This window comes from Palaemon carinicauda, chromosome 1 (assembly GCF_036898095.1).
Source record: "Palaemon carinicauda isolate YSFRI2023 chromosome 1, ASM3689809v2, whole genome shotgun sequence".
NCBI classification, from domain to species: domain Eukaryota; kingdom Metazoa; phylum Arthropoda; class Malacostraca; order Decapoda; family Palaemonidae; genus Palaemon; species Palaemon carinicauda.
Genome location: NC_090725.1, coordinates 332,790,947 through 332,813,446, shown reverse-complemented (window position 1 = coordinate 332,813,446; position 22,500 = coordinate 332,790,947). Strand labels below are relative to the sequence as shown.

At 35.4% G+C, this 22,500-nt stretch overlaps 2 protein-coding genes across 2 annotated transcripts in view; both read right to left on the bottom strand.

The window, feature by feature from the left end:
• Positions 1-7,312, bottom strand: part of LOC137641069 (uncharacterized) — a 22,773-nt gene extending 15,461 nt beyond the window's left edge. Inside the window, exon 1 of the mRNA XM_068373518.1 lies at positions 6,971-7,312. Within this exon, the coding sequence (XP_068229619.1) occupies positions 6,971-7,312 (342 nt within the window). The remainder of the gene's footprint in view (positions 1-6,970) is intronic.
• An 8,229-nt stretch (positions 7,313-15,541) lies between these two features.
• On the bottom strand, positions 15,542-22,042 carry LOC137641058 (brain-specific homeobox protein homolog). The gene is made up of 6 exons (XM_068373508.1): positions 21,992-22,042; positions 20,785-20,874; positions 18,321-18,516; positions 17,704-17,891; positions 16,115-16,319; positions 15,542-15,684 (listed from the first exon to the last, which is right to left on the bottom strand). Exons 1-6 carry the CDS (start codon positions 22,040-22,042, stop codon positions 15,542-15,544), a joined length of 873 nt encoding a protein of 290 aa, XP_068229609.1.
• Between the last annotated feature and the right edge of the window lie 458 nt (positions 22,043-22,500).

Sequence of the window (22,500 nt, the reverse complement as noted above, 5' to 3'; positions counted from 1 at the left end):
ACCGAGAGTTGCCAACGTCAAATAACATTTTATATTATATACGCTCCAATCTCAGCTTTTCTAGGTATATAAATAACCTATTCTAGTCATATATATATTATAAACCTACGAATAAACTTTATTCGACTTGCCTCTTGCTTCTTATGTAAGAAAAATATTCATATTTGTAGTTGGAATTGAAGGAAATGTAAGTATTGGCAATTATCGAGGAGTTCTTTCACATGATTGGTCGGTGCCGAGCAACGGGACACGCCCCCTTATTCCCTCGAGGCAATAGGGCGTAGCCGCGGTTGTCACGGCAAGCTAATATCACCCCCTTTGACCGACGCAAATTACGCTTAAATTTGATGAGTAATTAGAATCGTTTTCTATTTCATCCCGTGCAAACTAATGAGATGAGACCTCATCTCTCTCTCTGTCTGTTTGACTGTTTGAGTGTCACCATTCTTCCCCCCCCCTCCTCTCTCTCTCTCTCTCTCTCTCTCTCTCTCTCTCTCTCTCTCTCTCTCTCTCTCTCTCTCTCTCTCTCTCTCTCTCTCTCTCACTCTCTTGATGTTTAGTTGTTTGATTGTCACTGTGCCTCTCTCTCTCTCTCTCTCTCTCTCTCTCTCTCTCTCTCTCTCTCTCTCTCTCTCTCTCTCTCTCTCTGGTTGTTTGAATATCACCATTCCTCTCTCTTTCTCTCTGTTTGGTATTTGACAATAAAATTGTGACAATGAAATAGAAAAGGCTGAAGAATTTAATGAATACTTTTCAAACGTTGGAAAGACGGCTTATGAAAAATCACAAGAGAATTTTCACGATAGTGACAGAAACCAGATACCGGTAAAATAACGAATCAACTGAAGATATGATTAGCTTTTTTAGACCTCAGCCAGTTGATGTTAATACAGTTATTCTCACAGTAAAGAATTTAAATGACACAAATTCAGTAGGATCAGATGGAATACCCCTTCGTTTCATTAGAGATGCCTTACCTGTAATAGCCTTTTATTTAACAATAATAATCAATACCTCAATAATAACTGGTGTTTACCCCGATAGATGGAAGCTGCCACACGTTGTACCATTTTACAAGAGTGGCGACCCAGAAAACGTTGAAAAACTACCGACCTATATCTCTTCTTCCTATTTTGTCAAAAATATTAGAGAAAATAGTAACAAATCAATTACTTGAATATCTTGAACAAAATAAATTATTGTCCTCTACGCAATATGGATTTAGACCTCATCTGTCTACTGAAATGGCATTTACTTAAGCTATCGGAAAGGATTTATAAAAATATTGACCAGCAAAAGGTAAACTTACTTATATTGTTAGATCTTTCAAAAGGCATTTGATAGCGTTAGCCACGATATTTTGTTGAATAAGTGTAGGAAAATGAAAATAGATTCTTTTTGGTTTAGTAACTATTTACAAAATCGTTTTCAAATAGTCAGACTAGATAATACTATCTCTTCTCGTAAGCAAGTACATTTTGGAGTTCCCCAGGGCTCTATTTTAGGCCCCGTGCTTTTTCTTATTCACATCAATGATATGGCTGATTTCATACAGGACTATTTCAAATATATGGCAAAATTTTTAGAAGACTATCTTCTCGTACAATATGCAGACGATAGTCAATTTTTAATTGCAGGTAGTATAAATGATATACCCACTCTTATCACAAAGGCAGAAGCTATATTAGAAGCAGGACTGCGATATTTTCAATTAAATGGTTTAAATGTAAATGAATCAAAAACTAAATTCCTATTCATTGGTACAAGGCAATATATATCACAAATCCCATTAGATACCGTTCTAAACTTTAACGGCCATCAAATTGAAAGAAGTGTACACGTAAAAAATCTGGGCATTCATTTTGACCAATATATGCTTTTTGATGTGCACGTATCTGAAATATGTAGAAAAGTAAATGGAACCTTAATTTATTTAAACAGAATTAAGGACAGACTAGACATTGACATGAGGGCGATGGTAGTTCAGTCTCTTGCACTGAGCATAATAAATTATTGTTTAAAGATTTGGGGAAGTACTACTAAACAACAATTACAACGGGTTCAAAAAGTACAAACTTTGCGGCAAAAGTAGTTGATGGTAGGGCCAAAAAATATGATCATGCATCACCAATTTTAGATAAATTAGAATGGTTAAATGTTGAAAGAAGAATTAAATTCGAGATTTGTGTGGGAGTTTTTAAAGTTATGCGTAGTTTAATACCGACTTGGCTTTTTTACGTTTTTAACAGTTGGAGCTGGGAGGGACAGACGAACAAGACAGAATAATGACCTTTATATACCGAGAACTAACACAGACTTGGGAAGTAGATGCTTTACGGTACAAGGACCAACGATGTGGAATACCCTACCTGATTCATTGAAAACAACATCGAATATACACACTTTTAAAGCAAATCTCAGGAAATATATGTTTTCTACAAGATTTTAGTTACATATTTGTGGATTGGTTTTAATGTACTTGTAAATATCAGTTTTTAATGTTTTATGGGGGCTACTGTAATTTTGCATAGAGTATAGAATTTTAATGAGTTTTACCATTTTAAGTTATTTTATCTCTACTTTAAAGTCATACTAATGCAAGTAGTGGACCAAATGTATTTTAGTCGATAGTCAAAAGATTTATGTGGAATCATCTCTCATGTAAATGTTAGATTTTAAAGTAATCACAATATCAGTAATCACTATTCTGTATGTTGCTTTATAAATAATGTATAATACCCAATGCATTTATTTGGAAATAAAGTATTATTATTATTATTATTACTCTCTCTCTCTCTCTCTCTCTCTCTCTCTCTCATGAAACCTCCTCCTGATTGTCAATATTCCATCTCTCTCTCTCTCTCTCTCTCTCTCTCTCTCTCTCTCTCTCTCTCTCTCTCTCTCTCTCTCGCATTTTAATATATTTAATAGCGGAAGTCTAACGCTCAGTAACTTCCAAATATGTACAGCTAACTTTTGGAAACCGAATTCTTTCCAGCGATCAGATTTCCCCTTTTGTGCTGTGTTGTCACTGGCTGAGTTTATGAATTTAATTCCTTGCTGGTGAGGTTGATTAAGTTGAGTTCCAGAGCTGATGGAGATGGGAGAGAGAGAGAGAGAGAGAGAGAGAGAGAGAGAGAGAGAGAGAAGAGAGAGAGAGAGAGAGAGAGAAGCTTATATGATTTTGTTCATAATGTTAGTTAGAGAGAGAGAGAGAGAGAGAGAATAATATGATTTGGTTCATAGTGTCAGTTAGAGAGAGAGAGAGAGAGAGGAGAGAGAGAGAGAGAGAGAGAGAGAGAGAGAGAATAATAACATGATTTGGTTCATAGTGTCAGTTAGAGAGAGAGAGAGAGAGAGAGAGAGAGAGAGAGAGAGAGAAGCTTATATGATTTTGTTCATAGTGTTAGGAGAGAGAGAGAGAGAGAGAGAGAGAGAGAGAGAGAGAGAGAGAGAGAGAGAGAGAGAGAGAGAGAATATTATAGATGATTTGGTTCATAATATTAGTGAGAGAGAGAGAGAGAGAGAGAGAGAGAGAGAGAGAAGAGGAGAGAGAGAGATGAGGAGAGAGAGAGAGAGAGAGAGAGAGATAATAGCCTACCTGATTTGGTTCATAATGTTAGAGAGAGAGAGAGAGAGAGAGAGAGAGAGAGAGAGAGAGAGAGAGAGAGAGAGAGAGAGTGAGAGAGAGAGAATAGCCTAGATGATTTGGTTCTTAATGTCTTAAAAGAGAGAGAGAGAGAGAGAGAGAGAGAGAGAGAGAGAGAGAGAGAGAGAGAGAATAATAATAACATGATATGGTTCATAATGTCAGTTGGAGAGAGAGAGAGAGAGAGGAGAGAGAGAGAGAGAGAGAGAGAGAGAGAGAGAGAGAGAAATTTCCTATGTTCGTATCCTGGTACTGGATATCATTGTCTTTTTTAACAATTTTCTCTTCTTATTTATTATTAGTTTTTCATCACTATTCAATCTCTTGGAGTTGTAAATTCCTTTAATGATAGATAATTCTGCCCGGCCAAGGACTCGAACCTATGACCGTTAGAAATAAGGGGAAACGTTAGACTGTTTAGAGTTTAGACCAATCGGCTGTAAAGAGAGATGAGAGTAGCATCATCTGCATATGCAACGAGCTTGTTTTCTAGGCCAAACCACATACCATGCGCCTATAGTATAAAAAGTAATGGGCTAAAAAAGGATGTATGTGTACATATATATTTTTATATAATGCATTTATATATATATATATATATATATACACATATATATAATACATATGTATATGTATTATATATATATATATATATATACACACATAAATATATCATATAGAAATATATATGTATACATACATCTTATAATACATATGTATATTTATATATAAACAGTATATGTATATATATATTTATATATATATATGTATATATATGTTATATATATATATATATATATGTATATATATATATACATTTATATGTGTGTGTGTGTATTATATGTATGTATCTCTCTCTCTCTCTCTCTCTCTCTCTCTCTCCTCTCTCTATATATATATATATATATATGTATATATACATATATATATATAAATATATTATATAGAAATATATATGTATACATCTTATAAGAGTTTTTTAGCCCATTACTTTTTATACTATAGGCGCATAGTATGTAGTTTGGCCTAGAAAACAACCTCGTTGCATATGCAGATGATGCTACTCTCTTTGCATCTATTACATCTCCAGAATGTATTCCTATGCTTAATGAGTCCCTGAATAGAGTTCCAGCTAAAATTAGTGTATGGTGCAAATTATTGGCCATGAAGTTGAACCCTAACAAAACTCTCGCTTACGTCAGCTGTCATGAAAATATATATATGCTTATTCTAAAGAGACTGGAGAGAAAGATTGATGAAAGCTGAGAGATGAACAAGCAGGGTTTAGAAAAGGTAGAAGTTGCCCTGAACCAATTTTCATTTTGAGACATGTGGTACAGCAAAGCGTAGAATTTAGAAATCCACTTTTGGTGGTATTTCTGGGCTATGAAAAGCCTTTGATAGTGTGCACTGGCTAATTTTTTGTGGAGAGTCCTGCGTTATTATGGAATTTCTATTCACCCGTTGAGATACTACCGCTAGAGAGTTATTGGATACTTTGAATGGCCAGCCAGTAATACATTTGGATTCCTCTCTGGTTACTACTCGTTTTTTCTTTGCCTACACGTTCACCGAATATATATATATATATATATATGTATGTATGTATATATGTATATATATACATATATATATATATATATACATATATATATATATATATGTGTGTGTGTGTGTATATATACTGTATATATGTGTGTGTATATATATATGTATATAGTATAATATTTATGTATATATATATATACATATATATATATAGTATATGATATATATATATATATATATATGTATATACATATACATATAATATATTATATATATAATGTATATATACATATATATATAGACAATATATCTGTATCTATCTATCTATCTATCTATCTATATATATATATATATATATATATACATACAATACATATATATATATATATCCTGGATATCAATTTCGAATCTAAATGATATCAACCTAAATAATTTCAATAATGTCATCAAAGAAATAACCCTAAAAGTAGAAAAAAACCACGTGTTTTGTGACGTGAAATTAAAAAGCTGTAAAGACAAAATATCTTTAAAATCAAATGGAAAAAGAAAACTTTTAATAGTGCTATTTTTTTTCTTTAACATGGAATTCATTTTATAGCTTTGGAACTTTTTACAAATCTTTACTGGGAGTGTTTTTTCATCTTTAGATTGTAGGTGAGTTGGAATGCTGTGGTTTAATTGATACACGAGCCTAAAATGATGAGCTATTATTGTTCATAGGTGAGTGTAAGGGTTGTTGCAATAGTTATGAAGCATCAGCACGTGTGTGTCTGGTACTACTAAAAGTTTAAACATATGTAAATAAGCTGATATTATTATTATTATTATTATTATTATTATTATTATTATTATTATTATTATTTTTATTGTTATTATTATTATTATTTTTATTATTATTATTATTTTTATTATTATTACTACTACTAGTCAAGCTACAACCCTAATTGGAAAAACAAGATGGGACAAGCCCAAGGGCTCCAATAGGGAAAAATATCAGAATAAATACCCAATTAGTGGAGGAAGACTGCGCAACTGAAAAACACTAAGAATAAAAAAAAAAACAAAAGAAGCATAATTTATGCTAAAATAAAGTTTTTTAATGTAAAGCATAACCGAAACTATGGTATATCTTAGTAGAAGACATTTGGTGATTTAGGGTATATTTAACAATAGTTCATTCCAAATTTATTTGATTGATATAGATGAGGCGGTCAAGATGGAGGCATAGAATTAGATGGCGAGATAAGGTGAAGGATGATATGGAGAGAAGAGGTTTGTTGGAAGAGGATGCTTTTGATAGAAGGCATTGGAGAGGGCGCATCAGGCAACTGACCCCTTTTAATGTAGGGATAACTGTGGGGAAGAAGAAGAAGAAGAAGAAGAAGAAGAAGAAGATGGCGAGGTAAGGTGAAGGATGATATGGAGAGAAGAGGTTTGTTGGAAGAGGATGTCTTTGATAGAAGGTATTGGAGAGGTCACATCAGGCAACTGACCCCTTAATGTAGGGGTAACTGTGGGGAAGAAGAAGAAGATGGCAAAATCAGGTGAAGGATGATATGGGGAAAAGAGCCTTAGTGGAAGAGGATGCCATTGATAAAAGGCATTGGAGAGGGCGCATCAGGCAACCGACCCCTTAATGTAAGGATACCGGTGGGGAAGAAGAAGAAGAAAAAGATGGCAAGATCAGGTGAAGGATGATATGGAGAGAAGAGGCTTAGTGGAAGAGGATGCCTTTGATAGAAGGCATTGGAGAGGGCGCAACAGGCAACCGACCCCTTTTAATGTAGGGATAACGGAGGGAAAGAAGAAGATGGCAAGATCAGGTGAAGGATGATATGGAGAGAAGAGGTTTGGTGGAAAGAGGATGCCTTTGATAGAAGGTATTGGAGAGGGCGCATCAGGTAACCAACCCCTTAATGTAGGGATAACAGTCGGGAAGAAGATGGCGAGGTCAGGTGAAGGACGATATGGAGAGAAGAGGATGCCTTTGATAGAAGACATTGGAGAGGTCGCATCAGGCAACCGACCCCTTAATGTAGGGATAACAGTGGGAAAGAAGATGATGAAGAGATAAGGTGAAGGATGATATGGAAAGAAGTTTTTCATCGAAGGCATTGGCGATGACGCAACAAGCAACCGACCCCTTAATGTAGGGATAACGGTGGGGAAGAAGTAGAAGAAGAAGAAGAAGATGGCAAGATCAGGTGAAGGATGATATGGAGAGAAGAGGTTTGTTGGAAAGAGGATGCCTTTGATAGAAGGCATTGGAGAGGTCACATCAGGCAATCGACCCCTTAATGTAGGGATAACGGTGGGAAAGAAGATGGCAAGGTCAGGTGAAGGATGATATGGAGAGAAGAGGATGCCTTTGATAGAAGGCATTGGAGAGGTCACATCAGGCCACCGGACCAGTAATGTAGGGATAACGTTAGGGAAGAAGTATATTTTTAGCAGCACAGTTCTTAGAGTCTCAGTAGTCGAACGGTGAAAGTCAACAGCTGCTTACCACTTCAACCAGCAGGGAAAGACGGATTGAAAATATTACTGAGAAAAAGATGATAGTTTTCTAGTTTTGCAATAACTGTATATTGATATTGTTGTGAACGTTTCCGTTTTGCGTTTCATGATATGAATTTTACTTCTGCGGGTGTTATATAATGTTATATCTACTTCACAATATATATACTGTATATATATATATATATATATATATATATATATATATATATATATATATATATTATATATATATATTTATAAATGTATATATGTATATATATATATGCATATATATATATATATATATATATATATATATATGCATATATATATATATATATATATATATATATATATATATATATATATTTATATTTAAGTATGCTGGTCACCGGCAAACTTTAACCCAAATAGGTAATGACTTTAATATTATTACAAATAGCAGAATTCTCTCTCTCTCTCTCTCTCTCTCTCTCTCTCTCTCTCTCTCTCTCTCTCTCTCTCTCTCTCTCTCTCTCTCTCTCTCTCTCTCTCTCTCTCTCTCTCTCTCTCTCTCTCTCTCTCTCTCTCTATGTATATATATATACATATATATATATATATATATATATATATATATATATATACTGTATACGTGTGTGTACCCAAGCAAGAAAACTCTATTCCAAGATAGTGGAAGACCATGGTATAGAGTCTCTGGCTCTACCCAAGACAAGAGAACAATGGTTTGATTTTGAAGTGTCCTATTAAGGGGCAATCTTGGAGTATTTTTTTTTTATATTTTTTGTTTGTTTTTTATATATAGAAATTTAAAAACCTTTTCTCGGAGAATGATTTAATAATAGTTGGTGTTAAGGATGTTTTATAAAACTTCTTGTTTGTCAAAAGATTGTGTTTAGACGTATTTTTAAATGTGGTGTAATGAAATATTAAATGCACGAATAAAAAAGACTATATTAGTCCTAATAAAGTATATTTGGAATAGACTAATCCAATGAAACATTAAATACGTGAATAAAAAAGACTATATATTAGTTCTAGTAAAGTATATTTGCAATAGACAAATACTAAGAATTTGGATCGCTTTTTGGTATAAATTAAGAATTTTATTAAATCATATACCCAATACAAGGCAAAATAAAATAAGTTAAAAATGGAAATCCATTGCTTGTATTTCATTGTCCGTTTAGGGGTTTAATTTATGACTTGAAAATTTAAAACCTCTATGTAAATACATATGTCTATTTTAATGATTTTTGCCTATCATATTTTTCGTAATAAGCGTAAACTTCCACGATCACTTTTAGAAATTCAAAACTATAGTCGCCGCAGAGATTCCGGGAAAAATAAACAGCTTCAGAGACTCTTGGCAAAATAAGCTCCGCCCCCTGATGACATCATAGCCAATCAGTAGGTCTCCCACGTTAACAGTGGTCACAAAGCATCGCCTTAAAGTGATAAGATATTATAGTTTGAAATTTGTAAGGGGATGTATTGTGACTGCTGCTAACGTGGCAAACCATGTGATTGGCTTATTTCGCCCGGAATCTTTGCAGCTACCGGGGAGACAGTGTGATTGGCTATGACGTCATCATAGGGTGTGGCTTGTTTCACCCGGAACCCTTACGGCGACTATAGTAGATATTTAGGACATTGATCAACGCGAACATAGCGATGAAAACTGGAAGTGATTATAAATATAACAAAATGAAATAATAAGAACTCAAAAGGTTATCAATAAAACTTCAATAATTCATAGTTTGTTTTTATTAATATCCGAAAAGATAACATAAATTATGTACATTATTTACAAAACAATGTATTTGTTCAGGTTGAAATCTACTCAAAAATCACAGGGAGATGACTAGGCTATGGTAGGATATAACATTAAAAAAACACCCTATAACCTTTTTATCTAGAAATGAGATACATATGGTTTGAATCAGTGATTCCCAAAGATTTTTTTTCTGGCTGCCCCCTCCCCCACCAGGTTTCCAGTTGGGGTCCTTGGACCTTATCCCCCTTGATACACAAAAAACACATAACAGAGCTATGCATTTATTACCTCCGTCAACGAAGTTGGTAGGAGGTTATGTTTTCGCCCCCGTTTGTTTGTTTGTGAACAACCTCCTGGCCACAATTTTACTCATAGTTTAGTGAAACATTCAGGGATTAATTGTTATTTAGAGATGTGGAAGTGATTCAACTTTTGGAAGTCCTAGGTCAAAGGTCAGTGTCAAGGTCGAGCGAAAGGTCGATCAAATTAACCCAAACATTAACCCCTAATTCGTACATGGTTGCCACACAGGCTTCGAATACGTCTACGGTCTAAATTGATTCTGGGAAAGTCAAGCTGGTTTTGAGAAATAAGCTGCCGTGGTGGAGGTGTGCACTCAGAGTGCTTTTCTCACTTATATTTCTAAAGTTAATTTTATTATATAACTGTATACGAGTTAATTTGCTTTAAAGTTTTTCATGATTTGTCATTAATATTTTGTAACCAATAAAAAGTAAGTTATTTATTGATTAAAAGTTCTTAATTACAAGCATCCTGGCTAGTACAATAGCAATGTGTTTGCCTAGCAATCACAGGGTGGTAGATCGATCCCAGCCCGGGATTGTGAGTTCAAGTTGTTTACTGATGAGGATACTGCTATGGTTGGGCACCACAGTGGGGGTGTTGGGCTTGCCCGGCTAACGTTCTGGTGAGTATCTATTCTGATGAAACTTGAACGGAAACCAGGGACTTTTTTAACCTTTAACCTGTCGCCCCCAATCTCGCCCCCTATCAATTGCGGGGGGGGGGGGGGGGGGGGGGCGCCGCCGCTCCCCTTGGGAACCACTGTTTTCAAAGTTAGTTGTTGGTCAAGGAGAATTCTTTATACAAACAGCAGATACATCCGGCTCAAACCGATCTTATAAATTTCTTTAAAAACAATAGCGAATTACCTAAATAATACACTACGCACATTACTTAAACAGATGTAAATGAAAAAAAATAATTAATTTCTTTACAAACAATACACTACGCAAATTACTTGAACAAATGTAAATAAAAAATTTAATTAATTTCTTTACAAACAATACATTATGCAAATTACTCTAACAGATGTAAATGAAATTTATTTTATTTTATTTCTTTCCAAATAATACACTACGCAAATTACTTAAACAGATGTAAATAAAAAAAATAATTAATTTCTTTACAAACAATCCACTAGGTAAGTTACTTGAACAGATGTAAATGAAAAAAATTAAATAATTTCTCTACAAACAATATGCGTAAGTTACCTAAACAGATGTAAATGAAATATGTAATAAATTACTTTACAAACAATATAACGCAAATTACCTAAACAGATGTAAATGAATTAATTTCTTTACAAACAATACACTACGCAAATTACTTAAAAAAAGGTAAATGAAAAAATTTAATTAGTTTCTTTACAAACAATACATAATGCAAATTACTTTAACAGCTGTAAATGAAAAAATGTAATTAGTTTTTTTTACAAATATTACACAGCGCTAATTACTTGAACAGATGTAGATGAAAAAATGGAATTAATTTAATTACAGACAATATAACGCAAATAACTTAAACTGCTGTAAAAAAGAAAATGTAATTAATTTCATTACAGACAATATAACGTAAATAACTTGAACAGATGTAAATGAAAGAGAATGTAATTATTTTCTTCACAAACAATATGCAAATTACCTTAACATGTGTAAATAAAAAAAAATCGTGTATACACAGAGCCTTTCGTTGAGGATAAGATTTGAATTAAAGTCGAAATAAGAGTACTTTTCATTTTCAGGTACGAGGAAAGCGTCAACGACTTAATTATTATATAAACATTACAATAATGATTAAATGTAATCGATAATTACTTTTGATTATTTTTTTTATTTAATTATTTTTAATTTTAATTTAATCGACACGACGGTCATATTTTTCTGAAGGGTGTAAAGGTCACGCATGAATGGCAGGGGTAAGGGACAGTGACATTGCCCTATCAAGCAGGACAATACCCTAGAGACTGATCATATATACATTTGATCAGCGCCCAAGTTCCCTCTCCATCCAAGCTAGGACCAAGGAGGGCCAGGCATTGGCTGCTGATGACTCGGCAGGTAGAGTTGAAAGGCCACTCGTGAATGGCAGAGGCTAGGGACAGTGACATTGTCCTATCAAGCAGGACAATGCCCTAGAGACTGACCATATATACATATAATCAGCACCCAAGTCCCCTCTTCATCCAAGCTAGGACCAAGGAAGGTCAGACAAGATAAACCTGTAGGCTCCCTCAAATCCCCCATCCTTAGCTCACAAGGATGGTGAGGTTGCAGCGACCAAAGAAACTATCGAGGTTGAGCGGGACTCAAACTCCGGTCAGGGTTACACCACAACCCCAAAAGGGTTACAACTTTGAGGGTCTTGCTTCGTTATCCCAGATAAGAGATTGTAATTAAAGGTTGTTGGTTATAGAATACAGAAGATCCCCGACTTACAAACTTGATAAGTTTAAAGAAAGAACTGTTCGTAAGTCGAATTTTGCTAGCTTTTGGCCTCGCCTGATCCCCATGCTTATAATTTCCAGCTATTAAAGTCGACAAATATTCGAGTTCCATATGAAATACATAACAGGTTATTACAAATATCCGTTTCCTAACTGTATTAAATGATATGATGTGTTTTTTTACAGTATTTATTTTTTTTGGACTTGTGTTTGTATCTCTGATTGTTTGTAAATAGAATGTTTGTAAGTTGGAGACCTTCTATAGCATTATTAAAAAATTTAAAACCCCAGAATTATTAATTTATTAACAGTGATGACTTTTATACTTATTTCGGGAAATTCTTGATCTTAAAATCCCCAGAATCATTGGTTACATTAATCAGATTAACTTTGATGACTTTTATGTCTATTTCGGGAAATTTTTAAGCCCTGTCCACACGATCGAGCATGCCCAACGGGCAAACAGTGATACCAGGCCACAATAGTTAGTGAAAATGAGGGTTGATGACGTCAGAAGTGGGTAAACTAAAGGCAGGGATCTGGCAACACTGTATGATGCCATATCCCTGTCTGTGGTTTTCCCGCTTCTGACGTCATTAACCCTCATTCTTATTAAATATTGTGGTCTGGTATCACTGTTTGCCCGTCAGGCATGCTCGATCGTGTGGACAGGGCTTCAGTCGTCTCATCGAATGAAAAAAATCGTTTAAGAGACAGGTGAAATTTTTTGTTTATCATCAAACAGTTTTACTTGCTTGTCGCTGTGTCGAGTTTTTCAAGCAACTATTTTCCGAAATTTAATCCCTTCATTAAAAAGGTTATCATTTATACTTATTTTTATTTATGAGGAAGGCTGAATACTATAAGTTTTCCTTTAATTTTCTTGTCGAAAAGCGTGAAAACATAAACAGTTTGTCAATTTAACTACAATTTGTACAGTTTCCTTTAATTTTCTTTTTAAAAAGCGTGAAAACGTTATCTGTTAAACATAATCAGTTTATCAATTCAGCTACAATTTATATATTTTCCTTTAATTTTCTTTTCGAAAAGCGTGAAAACGTAATTAGTTTATCAATTTATCTACAATTACCGTATATTCTCAGTCCATTATCTTTACCATATGGAATATTTAGTTATGTATTAGCTTATATATTATTTAATGGCTTTCAAAGAATCTTTTTACCTTATATCACGGAATAAAAATTCAGTTTTTCTTTGTAAGGTGGGGGTACATTGAGCACAGACAAGGTATAAGTCCAGAGAAATTAAATAATTTGCTTAATGATTCTCATAAAAGTTCAATGTTCCCATAAACTGGAGCGCATGAACTAGGAAAAGGTGGTGCCAACTGTACCGTGTGACATAAATACATCTAAAACTATACACCCATACATATTGTACATTCATCATTCAATATTCATTTGTGTTCGTGCAGTATGTAGACACGCTTGGGTTTACGTAGACGAGGAATGTGAATTTATAAAGATAACATTTTTACCATTCAGAAGTTTTTAAGTTTTCAAGAGCAAATTTTACCCAATTATTATCATTTATTTAAATTGGTTTCTTTAATTTAGCGTCAAAAGCAAGATTTTCTATGAAGTACTTGATCATATTAGCTCATGAAATTAATTACTGCTTTTGTATGGGAAACAAAATTACTTTGTAATGGAAGCAATACTTGTTTATGTTCTGTGCTTGGTATAAGTTACTAAGGGTAATGCCCTTATGGTATTACTACAATACCAAAAGTAACAATCATATAACGGTATAAGAAATAACTTGAGATATTTGCCCTCAGAAGCGTAGGTACAGTCACTCATATAAGTTTATGGATGTCCGGGTGTTTGAGAGCGATTTATACTCCACATCTTTCTGGACGACAAGTATCTGGGAGCGCGAGACCAGTCATATATTCAACTATACAGTGGACCGTTTTCGCACTCCCAGACACCTGTCGTCCAGAAAGGGGTGAAATGGAGATCTCTCTAAAACACCCGGACATCCATCAACTTATATAAGTGACTGTACATATGACATACATATATTCTACACCTACAGTTTGTGTAGGTACACACAATGATTCACGCATGAACACTTTTTTTTTCAATATCTGTGTACAATAAGACACCTCTGAGTGTACAAAGTTACTGGGATGAGTATTTAGGGAGGTATTTACTGAGTATTTACTTACCCTGTAGAGCAGGTGGAACTATTGAACGCTTGAACTTATAAAAAATCAGATTCAGAATATATTGAAATTAGGCAAATATCTGATGCAAGTGCATATAAAAACTCAAAATTATTCTTAAAAAAAAAGGTTCAAAATATATTGAAATAAGAAATAAGGTAATTTTTTTATATTTGGTTAATCCTATAGAATACCTTAATTATATGGAATGGATGAAAAAGGTTGGACAGTAGGGGCTGTGCAATAACGCCAGAAGAATGCACCGATGACTAGAGACATAAGAGGCAAATTGTTTATACCTTGATGAATTGAAGGTGGAACGTGTTACAAAGGTACATTGTATTTACACGCATAGGAGACCACCTCGTTCCAACGAGTTCGAACTACTCAATTTTCATTATTGAGGCGCATTTGCTCTGAGTCGCAGGGGTGCCCTTTTAGCTCGGAAAAGTTTCCAACTAGCTGATTGGTTAGAATTTTTATGTCCAACCAATCACCTAGTAGGAAACTGTGTATTTTTAGCTCGGAAAAGTTTCCTACCAGCTGATTGATTAGGATTATTTTGTCCAACCAATCAGATAGTAGGAAACTGTGTCCTTTTAGCTCGGAAAAGTATCCAACTACCTGATTGGTTAGAATGATTTTGTCCAACCAATCAGATAGTAGGAAACTGTGTCCTTTTAGCTCGGAAAAGTATCCAACTAGCTGATTGGTTAGAATGATTTTGTCCAATCAGTCAGCTAGTAGGAAACTGAGCTCTTTTAGCTGTGAAAAGTTTCCAACTAGCTGATTGGTTAGAATTGTTTTGTCCAATAAATCAGCTAGTATTAAACTGTACCCTTTTAGCTCGGAAAATTTTCCAACTAGCTGATTGGTTAAAATCATTTTGCCCAACCAATCAGGTAGTAGGAAACTGTGCCCTTTTAGCTCGGAAAAGTTTCCAACTAGCTAATTGGTTAGAATTACTTTATCCAACCAATCAGCTAGTAGGAAACTTTTCCGAGCTAAAAGGTCACCCTTGCGAGTATGTTCAAATGCGCCTCATTAAAAAGAAAATAGAGTATAGTACATATATCATCTAAAAGAAGGGATGTCTAGTAACCTAATGGGGAGGCTGTGATGTCTAGTAACCTAATGGGGAGGCTGTGAGTGAGCGTGAGCAGCGTGGCCATGTCTCAGATCAGCAGGTACGCCCACGATATCTATTTCGTCTTCGTAATCAGAATGGGAGATGTCGCTGTCCCGGGCTGTCGTCGTGGTGCATGGAGACGCAACTGAAAGAGAAAACGGTGATGGTTTTAATTATTGTTATTATTACCTCCATAGCTACAACCCTAGTTGGAAAAGCAGGATGCTAAAAGCCCGGGGGCTCCAAAAGGGAAAATAGCCCAATAAGGAAAGGAAACAACGGAAATGAAATATTTTAAGAAGAGTAACATTAAAATAAATATCTCATATAAACTATAAAAACTTTAACAAAAGAAGAGGAAGAGAAATAAGATAGAATAGCGTGCCCGAGTCTACCCCTAAATTCACCGTCAAATATACTCTCCAATCATGCCCACTATCTCCTAATTTGGACAATTCTGACTTAGTTAATGTTAATGAAAGAACGCTTCAATGGTTTGGCGTGGTACAATACAAAGGCGAATCAAGATAATGTAAACAAGATGTAAACATGTGAAAATATTTTACGCATCGTACCTCCGGTCATTGGCGAAGACGGACACATGGATCGAGATAGCTGCTGTTGGCCATGAGCCTGCTGTGCTTGGCCTGCTAAGTGTGCTTCTCCCTCGCTTCCGCTGCTGCTACTGCTGCTACTACTGCTACCTGGTGTTTTGTCCTCAGTGTGCTTCCGCAGTTGCTTTTTGTGCTTCATCCTACGGTTTTGAAACCACGTCTTCACCTGTTGGTCGAAGAGAGAAAGAACTTTTAGTGCATTTTAGTATCTGTTGTCTGATAGAATACCAATTAAGTCATAACAAAATAGAACTAGAATGAGCATTCAGTAGAGTGAATACCTTCGCCTATATCATGTTGCATATTACACGATCGACAAGTAAATTATGCGCAGTTTGGCACTAGTTTCATGTAAATCGGATAAAAATTGGCAAATATATGGCAAAAAGATGCTTTTGACATTTTTGTGACCTTGGCCTTGACTTTTGACCCAATCCCTCCCAAAGTCTGATCAAATTGTCCTTGGATCATGGCCAATCACCCCACCAAATTTCATGAGATTTGTTCAAATGGTTTTTGAGTTAAGCGAATCACAAAAACACAGACATACAAACAAATAAATACACAACGCTTTTCAAAACGTAACCTCCACAACGAAGTTGGCAAAGGTAATAAGGTTCTTTTTTAATCTTGTTGGTATCTCATGTCTAGTCTGTTCATTCAGATTTTTTAAGTCGTCATTTCTTAGTCGAGTCATCTGCATCTCAGTATTACTTATCAATTTCACTTGATAGCGTCCTCTTTTCAGTTTACTCAGCATTTACACTTCAGCTTTCCTGTCTTTTCCGTCCCATTGTTGTATGTCGTGGTCCTTGACAGCTTTATTTTACACAAGACCTCTATGGTTGACTTGTGACCCATTATCTACAGTTTCTAGACTTTCGCACACTTTCTTCTGCAGTGTAATTGTGTCTCATGGTTAATATTGTCTTGTTCACTTACCTGTGTTCCCCAGTCTCTCTTTGGTACACCTGTACCTCAAGGTCTCTCTGTAGCTTACTTGAGTTTTTGTTACCCTCGTGCACTTTTATCTGAAGTGTCTCATGGTTAATATTGTCTTGTTCATGTACCTGTATCCTACAGTCTCTTTGGTGCACTGTACTTCAAGGTCCCCCTATAGCTTTCTTGTCTTTCAGAAATTTTCTTACCCACGTGCACTTTTCTCTGCAGCATGTCATGATTAATATTGTCTTATTTACTTACCTGCATCCCACAATCTCTTTGGTGCACCTGTACATTAGGGTATATCTATAGCTCACTTGTGTTTCTGAGTCTTTCTTACCCACACTCACTTTTCTCTGCAGCGTCTCATGGTTAATATTGTCTCGTTTACTTACTGTGTCCAACAGTCTCTCTTAGGTACATAAGTACCTCAAGATCTCTGTATAGCTTACATGTGTTTCAGTTTTTACTCCGCACGCTTTTTTTCTCTGCGGCGTCTCATGATTAATATTGTCTTGTTTACTTACCTGTGTTCCACAATCTCTCTTTGGCGCACCTGTATCTCAAGGTCTTTCTATAGCTTACTTGTGTTTCAGAGTTTTTCTTACCTGCGTCTCTGATAGATTGAGGGCAGTAGCAAGCTCGACTCTTTCGGGTGTGGAGAGATACCGTTGGGCAGCAAATCTTTTCTCAAGACCCCCTAGCTGGTGGTCACTGAAGACAGTACGAGCTTTGCGACGTCGACAGGCCTTTAGTGCACCTTCGCTCCCACCAAATAGACTACCAAAACCAAGGCCTGAGTGGTAGAAAAATTATATTATGAAAAGCTTTTCGTTATTGTATTGTAAAGCACCTAAGGGTGATTGGATAAAGTACTCTCAAGCAGATTTTTCAATATTTTACATATTTTCAAACACAGGAGTATCTACGATTTTTTTTTTTATTTTATTTTCATAAGAAGTGCAAATTGCCATGATGATCTAATTAATAATGGAGCGTTTTGGGGAAACAAACAATGCTTGTATGTCTTTCAGTTTGCGTCTCAGAATATTTTTAGAAATACCACTAAAAAAAAAGTAGATTTTGATTCAAAAGAATTACTGAAAGAAATTTATAGTACAATAAGGTATGAATATAAGTATATATTTACTTTTTTAAATACTCTAGTATCAATATTCCTTCTTTTTAAACGTAAGAAAACTGAATAACTTGAAAAAATCCTTACTGGCTCCAGGAAAGAGGAAGTGTGCTTCTGGTTTGTGTAGGTAAGGATGTGGGTGGAGGTATGCCGCTGCGGCTGCGGCAGCCGCTGCCGCTGTGGATGGTAGAACGCCTGCCGCTGCTGCTGCGGCAGCTGCATAAGATTCTGTAAAGGATGCTCTTACTATGGATGAGCTGACGGACGTCAAGTCTCTTGAAGTCTGTAGGATAGAAAGAGAATAATTTAGCACACATCCAAGTTTTCTATTTAGTCGGCTTGTATAATTTTGAAACCAGACTCAATTTGATTTAAAAGCCAGTTATAACAATCAATATTTATTACTTGGATATTTTGGACGGAAGCTTCAGTTTGATTCAAGCAAGTTTGAATAACTAATATATACTACTACGATATTTTGGACGGAAGCTTCAATTTGATTTAAGCAAGTTTGAACAACCAATATTTACTACTTGGGCATTTTAGACGTAAGCTTCAGTTTGATTTAAAAGCAAGTTTGTACAGCCGATATTTATTACTTGGACATTTTGGACGTAAGCTTCAGTTTGATTTAAAAACAAGTTTGTACAGCCGATATTTATTACTTGGACATTTTGGACGTAAGCTTCACTTTGATTTAAAAACAAGTTGATACAGCCGATATTTATTACTTGGACATTTTGGACGTAAGCTTCAATATGATTAAAAACAAGTTTGTACAGCCGATATTTATTACTTGGATAATTTGGACGTAAGCTTCACTTTAATTTAAAAACAAGTTGGTACAGCCGATATTTATTACTTGGACATATTGGACGTAAGCTTCAATTTGATTTTAAATCATGTTCGAACAACCAATATTTATTACTTTGATATTTTGGACGTAAACTTCAGTTTGATCTTAAAACATGTTCGATCAACCAGTATTTATTATTTGGACGTAGGCTTGAATTTGATTTAAAAACGAAGTTCATACAGGCAATATTAATTACTTGGACATTTTGGACGTAAGCTTTAATTTGATTTAAAAGAAAGTTAGAACAACCCATATTTATCACTTGGACCTTTTGGACATGAGCTTCAATTTGATTTGAAACAAGTTCGAACAAACAAACACTAGAATACAGTAGCCAGAAGCTGTTAATATCAGGGAAACCATGCCTGAAAGTTTTAAAGTTAAAGAATTGGGTAGAATATTTCGATTTAAACTAAAATCTACGGTATTCGAGTTTTTCTCCCGCATCAAAAACGAAGACGCAAGTATTTTATCACTACAGTTTAAAAGCACACATGTAGCCAGACCATATATAGTGTATTTTGGAAATAATTCTCACCACTGGGTACAGGGGAGCGTAAAAAGTATTTTGAAATATTATCACCACTGGGTACAGGGGAGCGTGAAAAGCAACTTGGAAATATTTCCACCACTGGGGACAGGGAAGCGTAAAAAAAAGTATTTATAAATATCACTACTGGGTACAGGGAGTGGGAAAAGCATTTCATAAATATTATCACCACTGGGTACAGGGAGTGGGAAAAGTATTTTGAAATATTATCATCACTGGGTACAGGGGAGCGTGAAAAGCATTTTAGAAATATTATCACCACTGGGAACAGGGGAGCGTGAAAAGCATTTTAGAAATATCACCACTGGGAACAGGGGAGCGTGAAAAGCATTTTAGAAATATTATCACCACTGGGAATAGGGGAGCGTGAAAAGCATTTTAGAAATATTATCACCACTGGGTATAGGGGAGCGGAAAAAGCATTTTGGAAATATCACCACCCGGTACAGGGGAGCGTGAAAAGTATTTTGGAAATACCACCACCCGGTACAGGGGAGCGGGAAAAGCATTTTAGAAATATCACCACCCGATATAGGGGAGCGGTGGGAAAAGCGTTTTAGAAATATCACCACTGGGTACAGGGGAGCAGGAAAAGCAGTTTGGAAATATCACCACTGGGTACAAGGGAGCCTGAAAACCATTTGAGAAATATTATCACTACTGGGTACAGGGGAGCGGGAAAAGCCTTTTAGAAATATTATCACTACTGGGTACATGGGAGCGGGAAAATCATTTTAGTAATTATCACCACTGGGTACAGGGGAGCGGGAAAAGCCTTTTAGAAATATCACCACCCGGTACAGGGGAGCGTGAAAAGTATTTTGGAAATATCACCACCAGGTACAGGGGAGCGTGAAAAGTATTTTAGAAATATTATCACTGGAACAGGGGAGCGGGAAAAGCATTTTGGAAATATCACTACTGGGTACAGGGGAGCGTGAAAAGCAGTTTGGAAATATTATCACCACCAGGTACAGGGAAGCGTGAAAAGCATTTTAGAAATATCACAACTGGGTAATGGGGAGCGGGAAAAGCATTTTAGAAATATTATCACCACTGGGTACATGGGAGCGGGAAAATCATTTTATTTATTATCACCACTGGGTACAGGGGAGCGGGAAAAGCATTTTAGAAATAATTCTCACCACTGGATACAGAGGAGCGTTCAATCTCATCCAGTGACTGTCATCACCAACCAGTCCTTCTTCATTCCCAGAGTCATTCGCTCCAACTCTCTGGGGAAGAGAAAACATAACAGGTGTTGAATATTGCGAAGTCATTTCATATAAATGAGGCATGCAAAATGGATAATTCAATTCAACACTTTTATTAGTTTAATTTTGGATGAAAAAAATTATATGTATTTTATGATAATTTGGGTTGAAAAATTAGATTTATTTTAACGTCATTAGGGTTTCATATATTTTTTTACATAATAGGAAGATTATCCATAATCTTTTTTATCACTTCAGTTTTAGATTAAATTTTTTAAATTGTAATTTATAATTTAGGTGGGATTTTGCTTACGTCACAAGGGTTTCATATATATTTTTTTTTACGTAATAGTATGGTTATACAAAATCCCTTAGAAGGTTTGGGGTCGTGTATAGTGTCTTACAGAATTTGATCAGATGTGAGAGAGTTATGGGGTCCTTTGACAAGCCAGACAGTACTACATTGGATCTCTCTTTCTGGTTATGTTTCATTTTGTCTTCACATACACTGAATAGTCTGGACTATTCTTTACATATTTTCCTCTGTCTTAATACACCTGACAATACTGAGATTACCAAACAATTCTTCTTCACTCAAGGGGTTAACTACTGCGCTGTCATTTTTCAGTGGCTACTTTCCTCTTAGTAAGGGTAGAAGAGACTCTTTAGCTATGGTAAGCAGCTCTTCTTGGAGAAGGACACTCCTAAATCAAATCATTGTTCTCTAATCTTGGGTAGCACCATAACCTCAGTACCATGGTATTCCTCTGTCTTAGGTTAGTTCACTTGCTTGAGGGTACACTATTCCTTCTTATTTCACTTCCTCTTGTTTCCCTTGTTTCTTTTCCTCACTGGGTTATTTTCCATGTTGGAGCCCCTGGGCTTATAGCATCCTGCTTTTCCAAATAGGGTAGTAGCGCCCAAACCCCTCACCACCCAGGCTATAGTAAAGCTGCAAGTTTCTGAAGCATAAGTTAATACTGGTAGAACCGTCTGATGATATATATATATATATATATATTTTTTTTTTTTAGAGAACGTGGCATTTTACCTTTCATAATTTCATTTTGTTTACCAAAAGCTCTTATTCTCTAATCGTTCTTTTAATTTCGATCTCGTGTAATGGGGAAACACTTACTGTCTGTCCTAAGTACGTATATTCATTAAAAATCTCTAGAGGTTCGTCCATTACTCATATTTGTTGTCTCTCTGCTTTTCCATTGAATATTATCATAGTGTTACTCCTATTCATTTTCAGTCCTACACTTTTGCTTTATTCAAATCTTCCATCACCTTTTGTAATTCCTCCCTTGATTCACTAAACACAACTATATCATCTGCAAATCTTAAATTGATGAGGTATTCTCCATCCATATAAATTGCTACATTTTCTCAATCTAAATTTGGATACTTAATTTAGGCAATTTTATGTCCAGGTTTTCATTGGAGTTATTTTTAGTTACGTTTGGCTGCGTTCAGCAAGTCCTTAATTCGCGACAATTACTGTCATTACGATACAATGAGACAAAGCCGATTAATTATAAGGGCCGAGGCAATTATGACGTGAATTCATTCGTCATTAGTGCATGCAAGCACCCGTGCATTCTGCATGCAACGATGATATAATGATCTCTGTGAAATCAAATG

Bases quoted from the DNA above. Each gene is read 5' to 3' on its own strand.
- LOC137641058 (XM_068373508.1), bottom strand. From the start codon at position 22,042: ATGGACGAACCTCTAGAGATTTTTAATGAATATACGTACTTAGGACAG. The intron at 20,875-21,991 runs GTAAGTGTTTCC...TCTCTTCCCCAG, and splicing joins ATACGTACTTAGGACAGACA to AGAGTTGGAGCGAATGACTC. The intron at 17,892-18,320 runs GTAAGGATTTTT...TCTACCACTCAG, and splicing joins CTTCCTCTTTCCTGGAGCCA to GCCTTGGTTTTGGTAGTCTA.